The sequence below is a fragment of the Vicugna pacos genome, chromosome 9 (assembly GCF_048564905.1).
Source record: "Vicugna pacos chromosome 9, VicPac4, whole genome shotgun sequence".
Lineage (NCBI taxonomy): Eukaryota > Metazoa > Chordata > Mammalia > Artiodactyla > Camelidae > Vicugna > Vicugna pacos.
Genome location: NC_132995.1, coordinates 41,554,377 through 41,574,359, shown reverse-complemented (window position 1 = coordinate 41,574,359; position 19,983 = coordinate 41,554,377). Strand labels below are relative to the sequence as shown.

General features: G+C 46.9%; 1 protein-coding gene across 1 annotated transcript in view; it reads right to left on the bottom strand.

Moving 5' to 3' along the window:
• Positions 1–1,444: 1,444 nt before the first annotated feature.
• CDH3 (cadherin 3) overlaps positions 1,445–19,983 on the bottom strand; it is a 36,759-nt gene continuing 18,220 nt past the window's right edge. The window contains exons 3-16 of the mRNA XM_015238701.3: positions 17,533–17,615; positions 16,194–16,319; positions 15,813–15,968; positions 15,577–15,721; positions 14,113–14,288; positions 13,324–13,452; positions 12,071–12,256; positions 10,403–10,644; positions 9,875–10,020; positions 8,883–9,107; positions 5,781–5,987; positions 4,440–4,570; positions 3,925–4,071; positions 1,445–2,308 (exon numbers count right to left, since the gene is read on the bottom strand). Coding sequence (XP_015094187.1) covers positions 2,099–2,308; positions 3,925–4,071; positions 4,440–4,570; positions 5,781–5,987; positions 8,883–9,107; positions 9,875–10,020; positions 10,403–10,644; positions 12,071–12,256; positions 13,324–13,452; positions 14,113–14,288; positions 15,577–15,721; positions 15,813–15,968; positions 16,194–16,319; positions 17,533–17,615 — 2,309 coding nt within the window. The 3' untranslated portion in view covers positions 1,445–2,098. The remainder of the gene's footprint in view (positions 2,309–3,924; positions 4,072–4,439; positions 4,571–5,780; positions 5,988–8,882; positions 9,108–9,874; positions 10,021–10,402; positions 10,645–12,070; positions 12,257–13,323; positions 13,453–14,112; positions 14,289–15,576; positions 15,722–15,812; positions 15,969–16,193; positions 16,320–17,532; positions 17,616–19,983) is intronic.

Genomic DNA, 19,983 nt, shown 5'->3' with positions numbered 1-19,983 from the left:
AGACCAGGCTTGGCGAGGAAAGGCTGCTTTTGCTCCTCTACGCCCTCCAGAAATCTCAGGGGAGGAAGGCCAGCCTGAACACTGGCTGTTTGGTTTTATTATTAGTCTCAGCTGAAGATAGGGTTTCAGGCTTTATTCAGGCATCTCAGAGAGGAGTTTAAGATAAGGGGCAGCAGGTGTTGACTGGCAGAGACACCTAATCCTCCTCACACAACCTTATCAGCAACAGCAGCAGGGCCCTGCTAGAGGGGAAGCTGAGGCCGCAGGAGCAAGGGGCTGCAGCTCCTGACTGTGGGCCGAGGCACTACGGACCAAAGGTGGGTGAGGAAGTTTCTTACCCTACTTCGTTCTCTTTTGACTTCAGGGTTTGAGGCTTCATGGTACCCACAGCCGCATCCTTCGGAGCCTCAGTCTTAAACTCACGCATGCGTCAGAATCACTTGATTGCAGGGTCCTGCCTGCAGAGTTGGATTCGGCAGGTAATGCTGCCGCTGCTGGTCCATTTGGGGCACCATTGCTTTAAAGAATCGGGAAGGAAACACTGATTTCAACCTCAGCAATCCTTTTAGCTTCACTTCGGATTCTTTTATTTTGGTTCATTGCTTTGCTTTAATAAAGACACACATGGAATCCCTGCTGCTTCTTCATCCTTATTCCTGCACCTGTGCCCTGGTGTTGTCAGGAATGTTCCAGTTTCACTGACATCCTGGGTGAGTCCTCTAATTTTTTGTCTGGCTTGATTTTGAGGACGATCAGGTGTCATTTAAAACAAAAATATAATAAGACCATTCTTGGAAGGAGGAAGAGCCCCTCCCCTCAGAGGGTGATTGTGAGGATTTATTTAAAGGAAATCATTGAAGCTAAGTGCTCTCTGGGTCTAAAAAGTACTGAGTAAATGGTAGCTGTTACCAATGAACACAAATAGCACTTACTATGTGCCAGATATTAATTTACTTAATCTCCACAAAATTCTCCATTTTATACATGAAAAATCTGAGGCAGGTAGAGGTTAAGCAACTTGCTTAGAAGTAGAAGGGCTGGATCCTCCCCAAACCCTTCCTTCGACGAAGAGCCTACAGCACAGAAGAGGAAACCTTCACGGACTGCACTACCCACATGTGTAGCCGCTGGTCCAGAGAAGACCTGGCCTGCACCCCTGGTGGGGCTCAGCCCAGGTAAGGAAGTAATTGGTTCTCACACAGAGACAGCAACTCTGAATCTGTAGGGAGAAGGGCCTGTAAACAAATCCTGAGCTTCCTCTACCAACCATCAGGAGGAAGCTGGGGTGAAGCCCGCAGGGCTAGAAGCACTTTCTCTGCCCTGCACAACTCTGAAAATTCTAGAAGCTGCTGAATTGTACACTTTAAATGGGTGAATGGTATGGTATGTGAATTATACGTCAATAAAGTTGCTAAAAAAAAAAAGAGTTCACTCCCCTGGCACCTCTGGGAAAAGTTCCTTTAATAAAAAAGTTCTAGTACATTTACAGGATCGTTGTCACCCTTTGTCTACAACACTCGATAGGGAAAATAAAAAAGCACAACCTAGACGCGCTCAGTATAAAAACGCAGTAATCCATTCAAACAGGAGGCCTTGGGGCTCGGGGATGAGAGAGAAATGTGTGAGGGCACGTGAGCCAGGCAGCTCTGGCCTGAGCCTCTGGAGGACTCCAGGGGACGGGTGAGGACCCGCCTCTTTTTGAAAATAGCATCAAAAAAAAAAAATTCAGATTGCAATAAGAGGCCTCTTTGTAAGGAGAAGGGTCCATTCTAGAGAGAATGTTGTCATGGGGGCGTCAGAGTCAGTCCAGGCCCAGGACACAGAGCTGAGTGTTTTATGGCAGGGACAGACTCTGGAAATTCGGCAACCCTGGCCTAGGCTAGGAGGTTTTCATTGCTGAAATCAAACTGCTCACATCCCTCCATTCTGAAAGATGTAGAAACCTGCCCCTTCAATGTCAGAGGTGAGGCCTCTTCCCTCCACATTGCTAAGGCCACTTCTCAACGAGCTCCAGTCCTTGGCTGAGGTGGGGACTGAGATCCCTTGGAGGTGCAGCTGCAGCCTGGCGCTTAGTCCCTGGCCATGCTGGCAGGGGGGTCTAGTCGTCCTGGCCCCCACCGTACATGTCTGCCAGCTTCTTGAAGCGGCTGCCCCACTCGTTCAGATAGTCGTAGTCCTGGTCCTGGTCAGAGGCCGAGGAGGTGAGGGAGCTCAGGGAGGCAGCATCGGAGCCACTGCCCTCGTAGTCGAACACCAACAGGGAGTCGTAGGGCGGGGCCGTGGGGTCCGTGTTGGCCGCTTTCAGGTTCTGCCAGACAGAGAGAGCAGGACAGACAGAGAGCAGGTGGTTCGAGCTGCGGGATCAGACATGGGGCAGCCACGAGAGCTCAGGCCAGTTAGTTCACCTGGCTGAGGCTGTATGTCCTCATTGCGAAGCCATTTCCCTCCTCCCTTATGGATTTGGAGGTTGAAAATGAAATAATGCACACAAATCCTTAGCACGGGGCCCAGCCTACAGCTAGTGCTCGGTGCGACTGGCCAGCGGTTCAGGGTGGGGACCCTACAATCAGCTTGTCACCACTCAGACGTCACACACTTGTGTGTAAACTTGGGCAAGCCTCTTAACCTCTTGATGCCTTTTTCCCCTCGTCTCCAAAATGAGGAGACTTCACATAGTTTCAGAAGAATAAATGAATCTATGTAAATATAAAAGCACTTATTAGAATAGTACCTGGCATACAGTGGAACACTATTTCCTTATTTGTACAATAAAGAAAACAATAGGATTCCTACACTGCAGGGTTGATGTAGATATTAAATGAGGCAGTATTCGTAAGCCATCTGACATAGACATTCTGGAAACTGTCTTTATCTAAGTGGAAAGAAAATCTCCTGGTGTTTGGCTCCAAGGCACGGTTGCCCTGAACAGCTTTCCCAAGATGCTTTTGTTTTTGCACAGGACTCTCAAATATGCTCAGGTTAAAGAACAGAGTCTCACCACAGGCTATTTTTAGAAAGCAAGAAGGGTAATAAGGGTTCAAGCCAAAGTGAGGTGTCCTGACCACCCATCGAGCCCTGAGCCCACTGTTGCTTCCTTGCACTCCCCAAATCTACCCACTCTCTCTCCCTCCCTCCCTCTTTTGAAAACCCCCTTTTACTGATTGCTGTTGAAGTACCAGGCTGCATTAGGCTCATATCCTATATCCTATGTACCTACGTTGTGGATCTCACAACCCTAGCTGTCTATTTGATTTCTTTCAGGAGCTAAAAAAATATCAAAGCCTAAAGAAAAAAAAAAAAAGAAACAATGTCTGAGTTGTCCGAGGAACTGACATTTTTTCAAAGTTCCTCAGATAAATCAAACATGTGACCAGAACTGAGACTACTGGAGACCCTTAGCTATTAGCAACAACAGTTATCATTCCCTAATATAGGTTAGGTGCCAGGCCATTGGTTCTCAAATTTAAATTACCTGGGAATCTTTAAAAAATTTCAAAGCCCTGGCCATATCCAGGTCAATTAAATCACAACCATGGGGGTGAGCTGGAGGCATCAGGAGTTTTTAAAGTTTCCCAGAAGATTCTACTGTGCAAGCACTGTTTACCCAATCCTTAAAGCAACCTATAAAAGAGGTTCCCAACTTTGCTCCACAGTGGAATCACTTGAGATCTTTAAAAATTCAAACCGAGGTATTCTGGCTCCAGAGTTTACTCCTAATAACCACAATATTTGAATAAATAATTCCTGACCTATTCTTAACCACTCTGAAACTTAGGGTTTTATGGAGGAAACAGAAGCCCAGAAGTCCACACAGCTGGTTGAGTCAGGATTTGAACCCAGAGCCAAGACTCAAAGCCCATGCTTTCTCTTGTGTGGCTAGTGCTTGAACAAAGGGCTGCCCTAGGCTGGTCCCCCACACCTCACCTCGATGATGAAGTTGCCGATTTCATCTGGGTTGGCTGGACGTGGACGGTACAAGGGTGTAGGGATGAAGGTTGGAGCCACATCGTTGCGGAGAACCACCTCAGGCCGGGCCTCCAGACCCCGGTGGAGTTGGGTGATGTCATAGTCCTTTATGAAAGTGAAGGAGGGTGTAGGATTGAGTAGGGCCCTCCTACTCCCTTCCATCAACATTTCACCCCACTTCCGTACATTTGGATGTCCTGGTTCATGGGTAGGTCTTAGAAGATAGATCACGTCAGATTTCTGAAATCCCTAGTTTCCACACCCCCTCCTCCCAAATTAAGAGTGGTCTCCAGGTCACACTGGCTGGGGACAAAGAGACTAGAGCAATGGACAAGAGAACCTCTCAGAAGACTGATGCTTCAGGCCAGGGTCTGGTCAGCATAGCTAACATGGTTAGTTGGTTGACCCAACCATCCCTGCCAGTAGCCCTGGGGGCATCTACCTCCTGACCCCTAGACCTCCCAGTGTCCCACCTGGTCCTCCTCGCCACCCCCTTCTTCGCCATAGTAGAAGACATTGTCACGGGTGTCGTCTTCTGGGAGCAGAAGGGGCTCCTTGATCTTCCGCTTCTTTCTCACCAAAAACAGGAGCACCAGCAGGAGGACTGCAAGAGTTGGGGAGTATGAATATTCACCCCCAACAACCATATGGCTGGCCAGGACCCCCAAATCATCTAATTTTAGACCCCTCCACTCAGTAGCCAGAGCTTAACACACTTCAATGGCTCCCTGGCACCTAGGAAAGCCCCCCGTACAGTCTGTTCAGTAGATGTCCTATAAAATTCAAGTCAGATCTCACGAATCCTCTGCTCCAAACCTTCTGTGACTTCCCATTTCACCCACAGTCCTTACTCTAGCCCACCAGGTCTAACACGATGCTCCACTACCCGTCACCTCTCTGACCTCATTTCCAACTCTTTTCCCTCTTGCTTGTTCCAGCCCAGCCATTGCTGTTTCCACACACAGCACAGAGCTGCCTCAGGGTCTTTGCACTTGCTGTTTCCTAGATCACTTCCTCAGCTCTTTCAGGTCTTTACTCCAACATCCCCTTCTCAGCAAGGCTGCTCTTGCCAATCCTCCTTAACATGGCAGACCTCTTGCCCCCACTTTCTTTTTCTCCATAGCAACACCTATTTCCCTACCAGATTATTTGTTGTTTGCTGTCTGCTCGGGAAAGTAAGCTTCAAGGCGGCAGGGACTGGTCTGGTTTGTTAAGTGTTGCACCCCCAGAGCCTAACACAGTGCTTGGTACATGCTATGATGATTACTTAAAGCTTGCTCTTGTTGTATTTATAACTCATTGAATGTGTGTTTTCTGTGTAAGGACAATTCAGAGTGGAAAAAGCAAATGTGATAGATTCTACCTTTAGAGCAAAGAAGTTAGTTTTTAACAAAACTTTTCTGCTCACTAGACCAGTGGCTCTCAAGCTCTAACGTGCATCAGAATCCTCCAAAGGCTTGCTAAAACACAGATTACCTGGTCTTACCCCTAAGTTTCTGAATCAGTCGGTCAAGAGTGGACTAGAGAACTGGCCTTTCTAACAAATTCCTGGTAATGCTAATGCTGTTGGTCTGGAGACCACAACTACAGAGCCGCCGATCTCGTCTCTAGATGATATGACGGCAGGCCCAGTTTGCTCACCACTGTGTCCCCAAAGCCTGGCACCTTCAGAAGCTCCCAAACATCTATGGACTGAATGACACTCCTGGAATTGAGTATAAGGAACAGATGGGCAATGTCATTCCTCAAAGTTCAGGGTGGAATCAGGTCTTCTAACCTGAACCCTGAGGATGGGGGCAGGCGTTGGTACTCACGCAGCAGAGCCAGGACAGCACCCAGGATGGGGAGGAGGAAGCCCCCCTTCCAGGGTTTGGGGCAGGTCTCCACGTGGCCGTGGCAGTCACACACAGTGGCGCTGATCACCGTCAGCTGTTCCTTATTGCCGTGGTCAGACAGAGAAAGGTGCACATCATATGTGTCTTGCTTCAGGAACTTCTTCAGGGACAAGGCCACTGTGTCTCCTGGAGTGGACAGATAATTATTCACCTTGAGAGACCACAAATGGTGGGAACTGAACACGCCATGATGGAGGTGTGGGAAGGCAGCCTCTGCATCTGTGCAAGAGGGAGCAATATCCCCAAAGCACATTTATGCCAAGTGTTGAAAACTGATATTCAGCCAAAGCCAAATTCACCACTGCAGAAAGGATTATTTGGATAGAAGAAGAAATTATCACTTTAATTATTAAAAAATCAATAATCACAATATTTTTAAAATACGAAGTTTTTAAAAAGTCATGGTATGCAGGGCCAGTAATTTTCAGCACTATTTGTTGCTAGACTGTCCTTTGCCTCAAAATCAATCAATCAAACCACAACACATTGTTCTTCCTAAGAGATAGCTAACCCAATCATTTAATGTTTACATTAAATGGCTGTTTTCCTATTTGAAATTTTACTATCTTTTATTATTGCAGCTTTTTGCTCTTGAGATATTAAGTATGTTTATACATCAATCATATAATAGAATTTTATTATCTGAAACCCTGATACTGCTGTGTGAACATTAATTTTTTTTAATGGAGGTACTGGAGATTGAACCCAGGACCTCACACATGCTAAGCACATATTCTACCGCTGAGCTATACCTCCTCCCTCTGTAAGCATCATTTATTACCAAATCCAAATTCACAGGACTTGGTGATATAACTGACGTTGCTAAGCAGATCAGAAAGAGTGCTAACCTGTGTTATCACAGCATTAGTGACTGCACTGTTCAGAGATGCCAGCAATGAGGCTGCAACAGGCACTGTGCCAACTGGCCCTCAAAGCATTACAGAGCCTCTAAATGCCAGTAGTGTCCCCTCCTAACACTGCGGCAATCAAAAACAATGCCATGTTTCTAGCCCACTCACCCTCAGGCTTGCTGGCCTGTTTCAGCACTGACTTCCATCCATTCTTAGTTCAAAGGCCCTGCACACTCACTAGGCGTTCTTAGTAAAAAAGCCAGATGGGAAAATGCACCACGTTCCCATTCAGTAATGGCGGGCAGAGACAGCTCTGCGAGCTGTTTGGTCTACCACATGAAGAAGCCAATGTATTTCACCAAAATATCCCTCCTACCACCCTGTTCCCATGCTGGAGGGCTGACTTCTCAGCTGACGATGGTGATGGTGGTGCTGTTGGCAGTGGTGACTGAATTGATACTCCCTATGTGCCAAGCTCAACTCTGATCTTCACCTCAACTATAAGAGGAAGGTTCTGTTATCTTCATTTTGCAAATGCAGACATTGAAGCTTAGGGAGGTCAAGTAATCAGCCTGAGTTCACACAGGGGTAGAGTCTGGATTAATTTCTCTGACAACAGGACATGGTCGGACAGAACAACAACAAGAACCTGGTTCTTAAAACCAAGAACCAGGTGTCAACGCTATTATCAGGTGTTGGTACCACTGGGCTCTGGGCATAATACTCACACTTGGCAGAGCCAGACCTGTGATTGTTTGGGAAATAGCGCATCTACTGAGCACTGATATACCAGACAAGATGCCTTTCATGTACTCATTTAATCTTCACAGTGACTGTATGGAATAGGTACAATTACTGGCCCCATTCTATAGGTGGGGAAACTGAGGAAGAGTGAGGTTTAGTGACTTGCCCAGTTGGGTTTGAAACCAAGGCATTCTGGCTCCAGAGCCTACGCTCTACAGTCAGGGAGGGAAGAGATGGCTTCTAGGCCACAAGGGGGTGACAGGAGACCAACTTGGGCTCCCCCAAGGAAAGATGCTGGACACACATACCCAAATCACTGGAATCATAAAAATGAGACAATGTGCATGTCCGAAGCAGATCTCCCGAAACTCTTCTGGGCAGGGCTCAGCAGTAACAGAGACTGGACATTTGGTTACTTTGGGGCAGACCTTGGATGTTCTAGTTCCCCATTTCCCTCCTGGGGGATTGTGGTCCCAACAGGGAGGGAGAGACATTTTAAACCAGAGTGACCAGTGTTTCTCCAGGGGCCTTACTGTCACTTCGGGCTGGATCTGCCTTTCTCACACACCTGGGTCCTCACCTTGATGCTGGTTAAGACCCCTCTTCAGTCCTGTGACAATTAAAAAAACCCCTGAAGACTGAGAAGCTCCAGGGGGATGGGGAAGACAAAGGATGTGGAGGTGGATGGGAGCCAGGGTGCAGAGCCCAGGGAACTCGGCTTCAACTTCTGCTCCACCACTTACCCACACTGTGCCCCTGGGCACACTATCTAACCTCTCTGAGCCTCGTTCTCATCTGTAAACAGGGCTAAAAATACTGACCATATCGGGTGGTAGAAATCTTAAATAAGGAAAAGTAGAAAAAGCATCTTACATATCTCCATGGTTCAGTAAGTGGCAGGCAGCAGAGCATCTTGGTAAATCAGACTGCCTGCATTCCAACCCTAGTGCCATCATTTTCTAGCCATAATGCCCTGGCAAGATATTTAAGCGTCTGTAAGCCCTGGTTTCCTCATCTGCAAAATGGGTGCCCATACATGTATGTGTGTGATAAGAGTACCTTTTTCACAGGGTTGTTGTGAGGATTAAATACCCTAATCTATCAAGTGTCTGAAGTGGCGTCCAGCACAAAGCAAGCACACTCATGCATGTTAGCTATTATCACTGTGCTGGAGTCTGACTCTTACTGTGTGATACTGAGTCATGCCCCCTCTTTCTCCAGGCCTCAGTTTTCCAACTCTACAGGAAGGTGGTTAGGCTAGCATAGCTTTAAGGGCTCCTGTGGAATCCCAAAGGCTTATACTAAGTTAATAAGCAGCATTTGATTGATGTTCTTGAGGAGACTGTTAACTGGGTGACCCACAAGATGCTGGGGCAGGAAAGCGTGACGGGTCCTGGTATGGGGCCTGCCACCACCACTCAGTTACCTTTCTCGTTGATCTCTGCCGTCCAGTAGATGTCCGAGTCGTGTGTGAGCTGGGCCTGGAAAGGGGAGGTGTGAGGGGACAGGTCCTTGTCTGTGATGTTCAGCACTTGGGGCACAGGGCTCTGGTTGCAGATGATGATCTGACGGGGCTCAGGGACTGGGCCATGGTCGTTGACGTCCATCAGTGTTAGCAGGAGGGTCCCTGTGCCAGTGGTGGGAGGGCTCCCTGTTCATAATCACACACATGACCCCTTTTCAGCATCCACCCTTGGTTGTTTTGATGAATCAATGTTAAGCTCCCCTAGGACCTACCCAGTCCTCAAGGAGAGTCCTCTTTACTGCCCAGCTGTCACCTTTCAAGAGCCTCTATGCCCTGGCTTCATTATAGATCAAACCAGTGACATGGCAATCATGCCATCATTCTCATTTTGTGTTCACAGCAGACATCACTGATTATAGCACAGTTGTGGCCACTTCATCCAGACAGCCACTGTCAATCTATCACAAAGAGAACCCTATTGGCCACCTCAGGGCTGATGCAGTGTTTGCTGATCAGCTTCAGTAAGTTTCAGTTCACAGCCCTGCAGTAACTTCTTGCCTGCCTCCAGGCCTTGGCTCAGCATGTGTCAAGCGGATATGGCGATTACATCATAACCCCCAATCCTGTCCTGGTGTGACATCACTAATCAATCATGGCACTTGCCAGGCAGCCCCTCTCAATCAACCATAAGGGGAAACCAGCAGGCCAGTTCAGGGTTCAGTGAACCACAAACTTAGGCTGAAAGAAATCTTCAGGACGTCTCCTTACTCCTGCGTCTTAGGTAAACTGGAACCATGGCCATCCAACTCTACGACCAGTCTTTAAAAGACTCCTGAGAGACCCCTTTGACCTTCCAGATAGGATTGCTGACACCCCTTCCCCACACCATACTCTGCCTGTGGAGGGGATGTGCTGCTTGGGCCCACACGGAGGGGCTGGGAGGAAACTCTCACCATCGTCTGTGGCCAAGACCATGACTTCGTAGATATTGTTCCTCACAAACTGCTCATCTTCACGGTCCAAGACCCCCATGGCAGTTACCTGCCCACTGTCTGGGTCCATCGCTAGCCACCCTGCCGGGTCTCTCAGGATGTGGTAGCTAGAGCAGAAAAGTTGAGAAAAATCACACCCAGAATACCTAGAGTTCTGATGTTGTCATTCAAAGTCTCCTCATGCTAACAGGTAGGTGGTGCCATGGGACCCAGGGCTCCTAAGTGGGAATCACGTGGAAAATGGACTTCACCCCTAAATGAAAGCCTGAGCAGCCGGTGGGGGGCCCGGTAGGGGGCCCAGGAGGGACACATGAGAGGGAGTGGGAACACCTGCCCCCTGAACTTCAGAGGGTAGGAAGGGAAGGCCCTGTGCCAGGGTGATGTTCAAAATACTCAACAGTCTTTATGGTAATTAGAACAAACGCTGGTTGTAATAACCCATCCAATAACCTGTGCATTAGGCTGAATTTGAGCCCAGATCCTGCATACCTGATCTTCTGACTCCCCTTGTCAGGGTCCCGGGCAGTGTAGGTGCAGACAGACTCCCCAATGGAGATGCCCTCCTGGACCTCAATGACTTTGGAGGGTGGGACAAACACAGGTGCCTCATTCACATCCTCCACCTGGACCACTATGGTGGCAGTGGAAGTTGGGAGCTTCACCGCAAAGGGAGCCTCGTTGGTCACTTCGACATATAGGGTGTGCTGGTTTTTGGCCTCAAAATCCAAGCCCTGGGAGAGAAGAAGAAGGGGGATGTGAGCCGCCATTTTGTGAAGAGACCCCATGCAGTACTGAGATGTCAGAAGGGTCCACAGTGAGGGACTGGAGGCCCCCACCAGCAACAGTGCTCCCCTTTCCCGATTCCATAGAGCCTCCTGCATTTCCCGAGCAGACATCCAGTGGGGCCTCTCAGACCACCCCAAAAGCAACTAAACTAGTAAGCCCTAGAGCTGGTTCTCGATGGGGTCATGACGCCCTCAGAGGGTGCTCGAGAAGCTTGGTTAAGGTAGTTCTGGTTGCTGTAACGACTGGGTATGCCACAGGCATTTACAGGCTGGGGAGGCTGGGACACAAAGAACTGCCCCATATTCCACATGACTTGCCAGAATCCTCTTGAACATTTATGTATTCATGGCTGTGAAGTTGTGCAGTTATAGTCTAGAACGTGTTTTACATACAAAGCAAGTTTCTGGTGTGGTTTTAATATACATTGAATGTTCTAGGAATGCAGCTTCTGAGGGGAGCTCGTAATTAGATTTGTTTAGGCCTTTCCCAAAGTTGTTTACTTCCTGTTCTGGAAAGACATCAGTACCACCTGTGGTATGAGTTGCCAGAGCAACATACGGTATCCACTACCTTTGGACAACTCTGCGAAGAGATGCAAGAAGCTGACCACTTCATTACGTTTTTAGTGTAGTTGTACCCAAAGGTTTACATATGGAAATATTTTATTATCAGTAACTTTTCCTGTAAAATTCTCCTGTATTTTACAATTGGTGCATTCTATTTTTCTAGAACTTATGTAAGTTAGAGAAGTTATATTATAAATGAAATTCATTTCACAACGTGAAAGGGGCATTACAAAGTTTTTGTTGCAAGGAGGGGATGGTTTTTAAAGTACTATATAAAGTCCTGCTTCTCAAACTAGGCCATTCTTCAAAATAAACCAGGAGGTAAAATAAATCAAAGAAAGATTAGGCCCATCTTCTTGAAGCATCAATTTTATTCAAAGACCTTTTGAAAGGCAAGGGTATACCTAACTACTAAGCAATTTAAAACATTTTACTATCCAAACACCTAGACATGAATTATGGATTGAATGCAAAATTAGCAAGGATTCTAATAAACAGAGACCCCGTGTGTGAGACAGACTGGGAGAAGCCACTGGACACTGGGACCTGGGAGGAGGAGTCCCAGTGATATGCCTCAATTAGATCAGTGAATCTTATCTGTTTTATGAATTGGGTCCCTGGGTAAAATTTAGTTTGAACAAAGAAATTCCCAACACAAGAAGGATGGGAAAATGTTGGAAACCACTGGTCTGGTATACTCCCTGGTGAGTGGTCCAAGATATGTGTCCCAAGACTGGTGGTATCTCCTCGTCCTAGACCTGACCACCCCAGGTGTGGCCCTTGTGTAAAGCCAAAACTGACTCACCTTCTTGGTTGTCAGGATACCCTGGTTGCTCTCGGGGTGGGTGGTGATGGTAAAATGGTCTCCGTTGTCACCTTCCACAATGTGGTAGGTGGCACGCCATGCCGGGGAGTTGGGAGCATCCAGATCGGTCACTGTCAGCCTCTGCACCTCATGACCCACTGCATTCTCAGGCACATGGGCTTCGTACTGTCAGCGTGGAAGCACAGCATAGTCAGAGCAGAGAGACTGACCACCCTGAGAGACAGTTCCACTCTTTATTAGTTATGAATCCTCCATCAAGCTCCAGGGGAGCTCCACACCACTCACCCTTTCCAGGACTGTGCAACCCAGGGTTTCAGGGCATGCACAGATGCAGAACATCCTGAGAGTCAGCCTCACGCCTGCTGGGACAGACCACAGCAATCTTGGGCCTATACTCCCTACACCCAGGGATCTGATGCTCCAGGAATCGCACTCATTTGGGTTCCCAAGCCCTGGCCATGAGTAGCCACGTATGTCTAGCTGAGATCAGAAAGGTGTAGGGAAGTGGGGAGGGTATAGCTCAAGTGGTAGAGTACATGCTTAGCATGCACAAGGTCCTGGGTTCAATTTCCAGTACCACCTCGAAAAATAAATAAACCTAATCCTCTGCCCATCCCTGACAATAAATAAACAAATAAAATAATACAATAAATAAATATTTTAAAAAAAAGAAAGGCATAAGGAAGGCAGCAAGAAGGACTAGGTGCCTGGTTGCTCTGGGGCACTGACCAGGAACTTTTCTGGAAATTCTGGAACAGGTGGCAAAGAGGGAGAACTCAGCTGTTCAGAACAAATTTGTAATCAGGCCTAAGTAACTGATCAGCCAGAGTTACCTAAAGATGGAAGGGGGTGGGTATCATCTTGACTGTCATGTGGAGTATAATGCATTCACTAGGGGAAGGTGGGCAGGTATAGGTGTGAGGCAAATTAGAAGCTTTCACATCAACAGAGATTTTCATGTTGAGCACTTATATACTGGGGATGGTGTTAAGAACTATACATGGATTATTTCATTTAAAACTCAGAACAATCAAGCAAGTATTATCATTGTCTCCTTTTCACAGGTTAGGAAATGGGGCTCAGAGGTCAGGTAGTTCACCTAAGGTCACATAGCTAGTAAGTGCTGGGACTGGGATTTGAAGCAGTTCTAGGCTGGTTCTGGAGTTACATCAGGAAGGAAAACCTTAGTCCTTCATCATCTGTTGAGGGAAGAAGGAAGGAAGGGGCATTACCTTCTGGGGATCAAATATGGGAGCATTGTCATTGGCATCAAGGATTTCCACCATGGCCACTGCCGTGGTGCTGGAGCCGTCCCCATCCATGTCTGTAGCCTGAATGGTCAGTGTGTACTCAGGGACTCTCTGGAGAGAAAGGGAGAGCAGAAGTCCACTGAGTTTAGTCTGAGGGGCCCCACAGCCTTGGGTCCATGTGGAAGGGAGGGGAATGTTTCTCCCTCTCAGTGTTCTCTTGACTTCCAACCCACTGCTCGCCCACCACAGGAAAGACCAGAAGCATAGGGTGGAGGGGGAGGGAACCTCAGATCTAAATGATTCTCTGGGGCCTGTCGTGAGGTGGAGCCTGTGCATTGCCTCCTGACCCTGGGCGGATGCAGAATGGGAGCTTTAAGAGGGGATTTGGGCAAAGGTATTAATTAGGAAATAGGAGGCAACTCTAATATCCACAGAGCTAATTCTACTTTGTGGCACACGAGGGACAAATCTGGACAATGTGCATGCTAAGTGAGCCATTCTGAGAGGAAATGAGAAAACCTACAGAAAATATCAAACGTCTGCATTTTATAGCTGCCTCCTCAGCCTTAATGAGATCATATGGCAACATGCCAGCGGCCCATGGTGCTGTGGGACATCAACATGGAACAGAGCAGCAGCCACTCCCAGATGACTAGGGTCCCCACTGCTCTGTCTTGGGCTCTGCAGGGCAGGGACAGGCACTGCTGCTCTAGGTGTCAGGCCCTGGCCTAGGCCAGCGGGTGGGCAGCACCTTCCTGAAGGGCCCCTTACCTCCCGGTCCAGGCCACTGGAGATGACGCTGATGGTACCCGTGCTCCGGTGGACCGTGAACATGAGGTCATGAGGGTCTTTTGGCTCTTGGCCATGGATGGAGTACGCAACCACCCCGTTGTAGGTGGTGATGGCATCATCCTCATCCGTGGCTGTCACCTGCATCACGGAAGTGCCTGGGGTGGAGGGGGAGAAGCGCTGAGGAGCGAGCACCTTTCCCTCCTGCTCTGATCCCAGCCTCACTCACTTCGGGAACTCTGAGGGGCTCCACCTTGCTCATCAGCTTGGCCCCATCTTCCATTTGTGGCAGAGATTGCTAGTTGGTGCCCATTTCCCATTCTCCCCTTGTTTCTTAGAAACACAATACTCATAATCATTCTAGGCTGGGCACAGGCCCACCAGGAACCAACACTGTTCCCCATCTCTTCTTGCAGCTGGCTGTGGCCATCAGACTGAGTTCTGCTGAGTGGGAGATACAGCTTTGGGGGAAGTGTTTTTCTGAGTAAAGGGCTTATCCTCCCCACCCCTCCCCTCCTTCCAGATGTAATGGTTGGAGCTTCAGCAGCAACCATGAAGTAATCTTGGGAACAAAGCCAAAACAGCAGAGCAACGAGATAGAAGGAACCTAGGTCTCCCACACTTTAAAGCACCACAGCCTGAATTGACTGCCTCTGGGCTTCCTGAATACAAGCCAGAACAAGGCTCCATCTTGTTGAAGGTACTGTTTTTTCTTCTGGAAATGTCTGATATCAGCAGCCTAACCAATTCACACTTCTCTGTAATTCTCTACAACTCACAGAAGGAGAAAAAGGAGGAACCCTCACCAGCAGCACCTGTCTTCGAGGTCATTAACATGTACCTAGTTCTCTGGTTTTTTGCAGCCCCTCGCACCCTCTTCCCTAGCCTGACAATGCATTTCCACTCTCTGTAACCACGTTCGAACACCTCCCAGCCTGTGCTGCCCTCCTTGCAGCTGCCATTTCCCCGAAGAATCTCCTGTCAGGTGCTTCTTATCACTCAGCAATAGGCATGTGTTATTTCTAATCGTCACAGTTCATTAATGTTGATGTTAATCCTATTTTCAGATGTGAAGACTGAGGCTCAGAGGTCAGGACCTTGCCCAGGGTCACAGTAGGTAAAGAGGCAATATCCAGATTCAAATTTAGGTCTTTACAGCTCCAAAGCTAGTGATTCCCACACCTGGCTGATCCTCCTAAGTGTCTGGAAATTTTTCAAATATACAGATTCCAGAGCTCTATTTCAGAATCATTCTTATTCAGGGATTTGGGGATGGATTTTTAAGGAGATCCCAAGTGATCTGATGCACAGACCAGGAAATCAGGTGTGAAGGGTTCTTCCAGCCTTTAAGGGTCTGGGCTGCCATCCAGATCATTCCAGAGATTGATCCAAGGCCAGACCTGGGCCCAGCAGACCTCTATAGCTGTCCCTCCCTAGTTCTCTTACCAGGTAGTACCCCTTCCAAGACACTTCCTCTGAAAACATCCTGGGTGAACTTGGGCTTGTGGTCGTTCTGGTCTGTTACAATGATGGAGATGTTCATGGGCTCTTCCACAGAGGCACCGTTCTCTGATACAGCATGGCCAAAGAGCTGTGGGTACACAGGTCTGGGGTCAGCCTGGTGCTGCCTTCTCCACCAGGCCTGGGGTCCCACTACTCGTTGGATGCTAAAGGTTACTTGCCTCATACTTGGCAATCTTCTCCCGGTCCAGTGGCTTATTCAACAACAACCAGCCTGTCTCCTTCTCTATGGTGAAGACACCCTCAGGGGGGCTGTCTGCCCCAGGTCCTGTGATGCTGTAGAAAATCTTGGTGCCTCTGTCCTTATTAGATTTAAGCTGGAGGCAAAAGAAAACGGCAGCTGACTAAGTGACAAACATCTCACGGTCATAGCAAAGAACCCTCTGTGGGGAGGGGTGCAGAGGCACTGCCTGATCAGAAACTGCTATCGTAGAGGCTTTCCCCTGCGGACGCCAGGGCAGCAGCAAGAAACCTCATCTTCAGGGCTTTGGATGGGGTCCCTGCAGTCATCAATGACTCCCAGGAAGAAGGCACAGTCATACCTGATTCAGCTTCTGGGGGAAGGGACCCTTGCCATTCTCAGGGACAGATATTGGTGGGACCACCCATTCTCTCTTGCGTCTTCGTAAGATGCGTTTGGATGAGGAGATCTTCAATGCTTTCCTTTCCTACAAGGAGAGAAGACCCCTTAACCCAGATATGCAAACAACTGGAACACATCCAACACGTTCTCATGCATAGGAGTTCAGGGTGAGGAGGGAGGTCTAGACGGGCTTGTTGCAAAAGAAAACTTGGAAATAATCTAAGTGTTCACTTGTGGAGAAGGCCTAATTAAATACACTGTAACACATCCACCTAGTGGAATTAGTATGTAGCTTGAAAAATGAGGACTGAGGACCCTCTCTATGAGCTGACATGGAAAACTCTTTGTTACATACTTAAAACAAAAAGAATAAAGTACAGGACAGCTTAATGTAGTTTAGTATTTTATTTAACCAACACTTACATAGTGCTTAATGTGTGCAGGTACTGTTTCATCTTTTGTGTAAAAGGGTAGGAAAGGCATATTACATTCACATTTGCTTATACACAAAGTCTGGGGAATGCAGAAGAAACTAGTAACAGTGATTATCTGTGAGAAGGGGATAGGCAGTGTACTGATATATTTTTAAGTACAAAAAAGAAGGTGCAGACAAGTGAATAATATGTTAGCTTTTGCATAGAGAGGAGGGAAAAGGTTATTTTATAGCTATATATAATATATAAAAATATATTTAATATAAATATAGAGCAAATATATAAATAAACTCTAGGAGAAAAGAAGCTGGTAATAGGGTTACCTGTGTCTTCTCTGGGAGGGGTGGAGAGGGCATTAGACAGATGGGGAGAAATAAGGGGGGTTTACTCATTGAAGAACTTTTTAATATTTAAAATTTTTGAGCTATTTAAAAAATTAAATTAAAAGAAACAAAGAAATGTGGCCAAGAGCCTGAGGTCTGTCTTCCCAGAGGCTCATAGGATTAGCAGTCCTATGTAGGGGTCACCTTCATTTAGGGTTTACTGGGGTAATATGGGAAAGATGGAATGGGAGGTGGGACAGGGAATTCACGGGAGGAAGGGCACAGGACCATTACTCACAAGGCAGCTCTCTGCCCCCTGGCCTGAGTCTGGTGCCCTCTCCTGGGCAGCTGCAACCACTACTCTGCTTAGATGGGTGCCCACGCCCACAGCTATGGGGGCAACTGAGGGCTAACACTGCCTCCTCTGAAGGGCTAATGTGGCTCACAAGGCCACAGCAACCTCGGACTCCTGGCCAACAGCAAGCGAGGCATGCATGGAGAATGTCTCTCTTCTGTCCTGCAGGGGGACAAAGCGTTTTACCTGGACTGTTTCGTCGTTCAGAACACTGAAGTCATCAGTGCTAAGCAGGGCTGACTCTTGCCCAGGGCAGTCCATGAAAACTACTGTGGGGAAGGGGAAAAAAGAGCATTAGGAAGGACGGGGTTTCTGGAAGCTACCCCCTGGGAACCAAGACCTGACAGCAGCCCCCTGACTGGAACAAGGATTGTTCCAAACTTGGCTAACTTCCTCTGACCAGCAGTGTGTTCAAATATGAGTTTCAGATGGGGCTTCCAAGTTTGCTGTTGATAGGGAGGACTACTCCTTGGTTTGTGGACCAAAGAACCAAGACCATAGACATTCAGTGACATAAGCCCCAGGGAGCCTCATGAGACACAGAGCTGACCCAAGGTCACAGCTGGAGGCAGAAGATATTAAGCATTTCCGACGGCTCTGAGTCTACCTACATGCAATATGCATCCTGCTACCCTGTCACCCACACAGATCATTCTAGATGACCTCTGGTTGTTTCAGTTTGTCACACTCCTTCTGAATCCTCCCTGCTTGACTGCCCTTTAAACAGGCACTCTGAGTTAATAACTACCACCCCTTAAGCCAGAGACTGGGCCCATTTCATCTTTACGACTATGCTACCAACATAGGCATTAGCCCCTTATAAAAGATGAGAAAACTGAGGTTCAGAAGCCAGGTCAGCCTGACTCAAAGGCACACACTAGAAAGTAGTCAAAATCAGTGTTGCTACCCGCCCTTCCTTGTGGCCAAAGCATGGAATCAGGGAACCTGCCAGGGGCTACAAAGCACCATGCTCTGGCCCAGGGGTTCCCTTAATGCCGGCCCAGACACCAGCATTTCTAGGCTGCAGCACAACAAGGACCATAGGGGCAGTCCTGTGCCATGGAAAGAAAGGTCCGGGTGAGGTCTCTCAACTGTCCTTTTCTGAAAAATTTCCTTTAGTTTCAGATGATGATGACAATTATTTTTTTAAATCCCTAAAATAAAAAAGGATAAGAGATGAGGGTATTTTTAGCTACAAAAGTAATGTGAATATGATGAAGTATTCAAACAGTATATAAGAATATAACATAAAAAAGTAGAATTCCAAATAATATCCAGACCATATAACAAATTCCTAAAACTCAAGAACAACAAAAAACAACCCAATTTAAAAAAATAAAATAAAAAGGCAAAGGAGTTAAAAAGATATTTCTTCAAAGACAGTATACAAATGGCCAATAAGCATATGAAAAATGCTCAGTATCATCAGTCAAATCAAAATCACAGTGAGATACCACTTCATACCTACTAGGGTAGCAAAAAAAAAAAAAAGGTAAATAACAAGTGTTGGCACAATGTGAAGACATTGGAACCCTCCTGCACTGGGAATGTGAAATGTGCAGCCACTGTGAAAAAGTTTGGTGGTTCTTCAAAAGGCAAACATTAAGTTACTATATGATTCAGTAATTCTACTTTCAGGTGTATACTGGAAAGAACTGAAAGTAGGAACTCAAACAGATACTCAGATACTCACCATACAAATTTTTATATCATCATCATTCACAATAGCCAAAAAGTGGAGACAACCCAAGTGTCCATCAAGAGATGAACAGATAAACACAATGTGGTCTATACATACAATGGAATATTATTTAGCCTATAAAAGTAAAAAAATTCTCACACATGCTACAACATAGATGAACCCTGAAAACATTATGCTGAGTAAAATAAGTCGGTCACAAAAGGACAAATACTGCATGATTCCACTTATCTGAGGTACCTAGAAGAGTCAGATTAATTGATGTAGAAAGTAGAATAGAGGTTACCAAAGGCTAGAGAGAGAGGGGATGGTTGTGATTGTTTAATGGATACATAGTTTTTGTTTGGGATGATGAAAAAATTCTGGAGATGGACTATGGTGATGGTTGCACAACACTGTGCATGTATATAATGCTCCTGGTTTACTTTAAAATGGTTAAGATGGTCAATTTGATATTATACATATTTTACCTCAAAAAAAAAAGTAGAAATCTGATGTGGGGGTGTAAAATGTGACAGTCATTTTGGAAAACTGTTGGGCAGTATTTACTCAAGACTCAGCAATTTCACTTTGAGGTACAGACCCCCCCCCCAAAAGATACATTTACTGAAAGACAAGTATTAAAATATTCAAAGCAGCACTAAAAATGGCAACAGCTCAAGTGTCCATCAAGGTAGAAATAATACTGTGGTATATTCATGTAATGAAATGAATCAACCACAAGGACATACGACAACATGAATGAATCTTATAAACTTCTGAATCCTGGCTGAGTAACAGAAGCCAGATACAAGAGAGGACACATCTGATTCCATAAGAAGTTCAAAACCAGGTAAAACTAACATGGGTGAAAGAACCTAAGACATTGGCCATCTTTGGGGCAGAGTGGTTAGTGAATGGAAGGGGTAGGAAGACAAGGGGGCTTAAAGCACACAGAA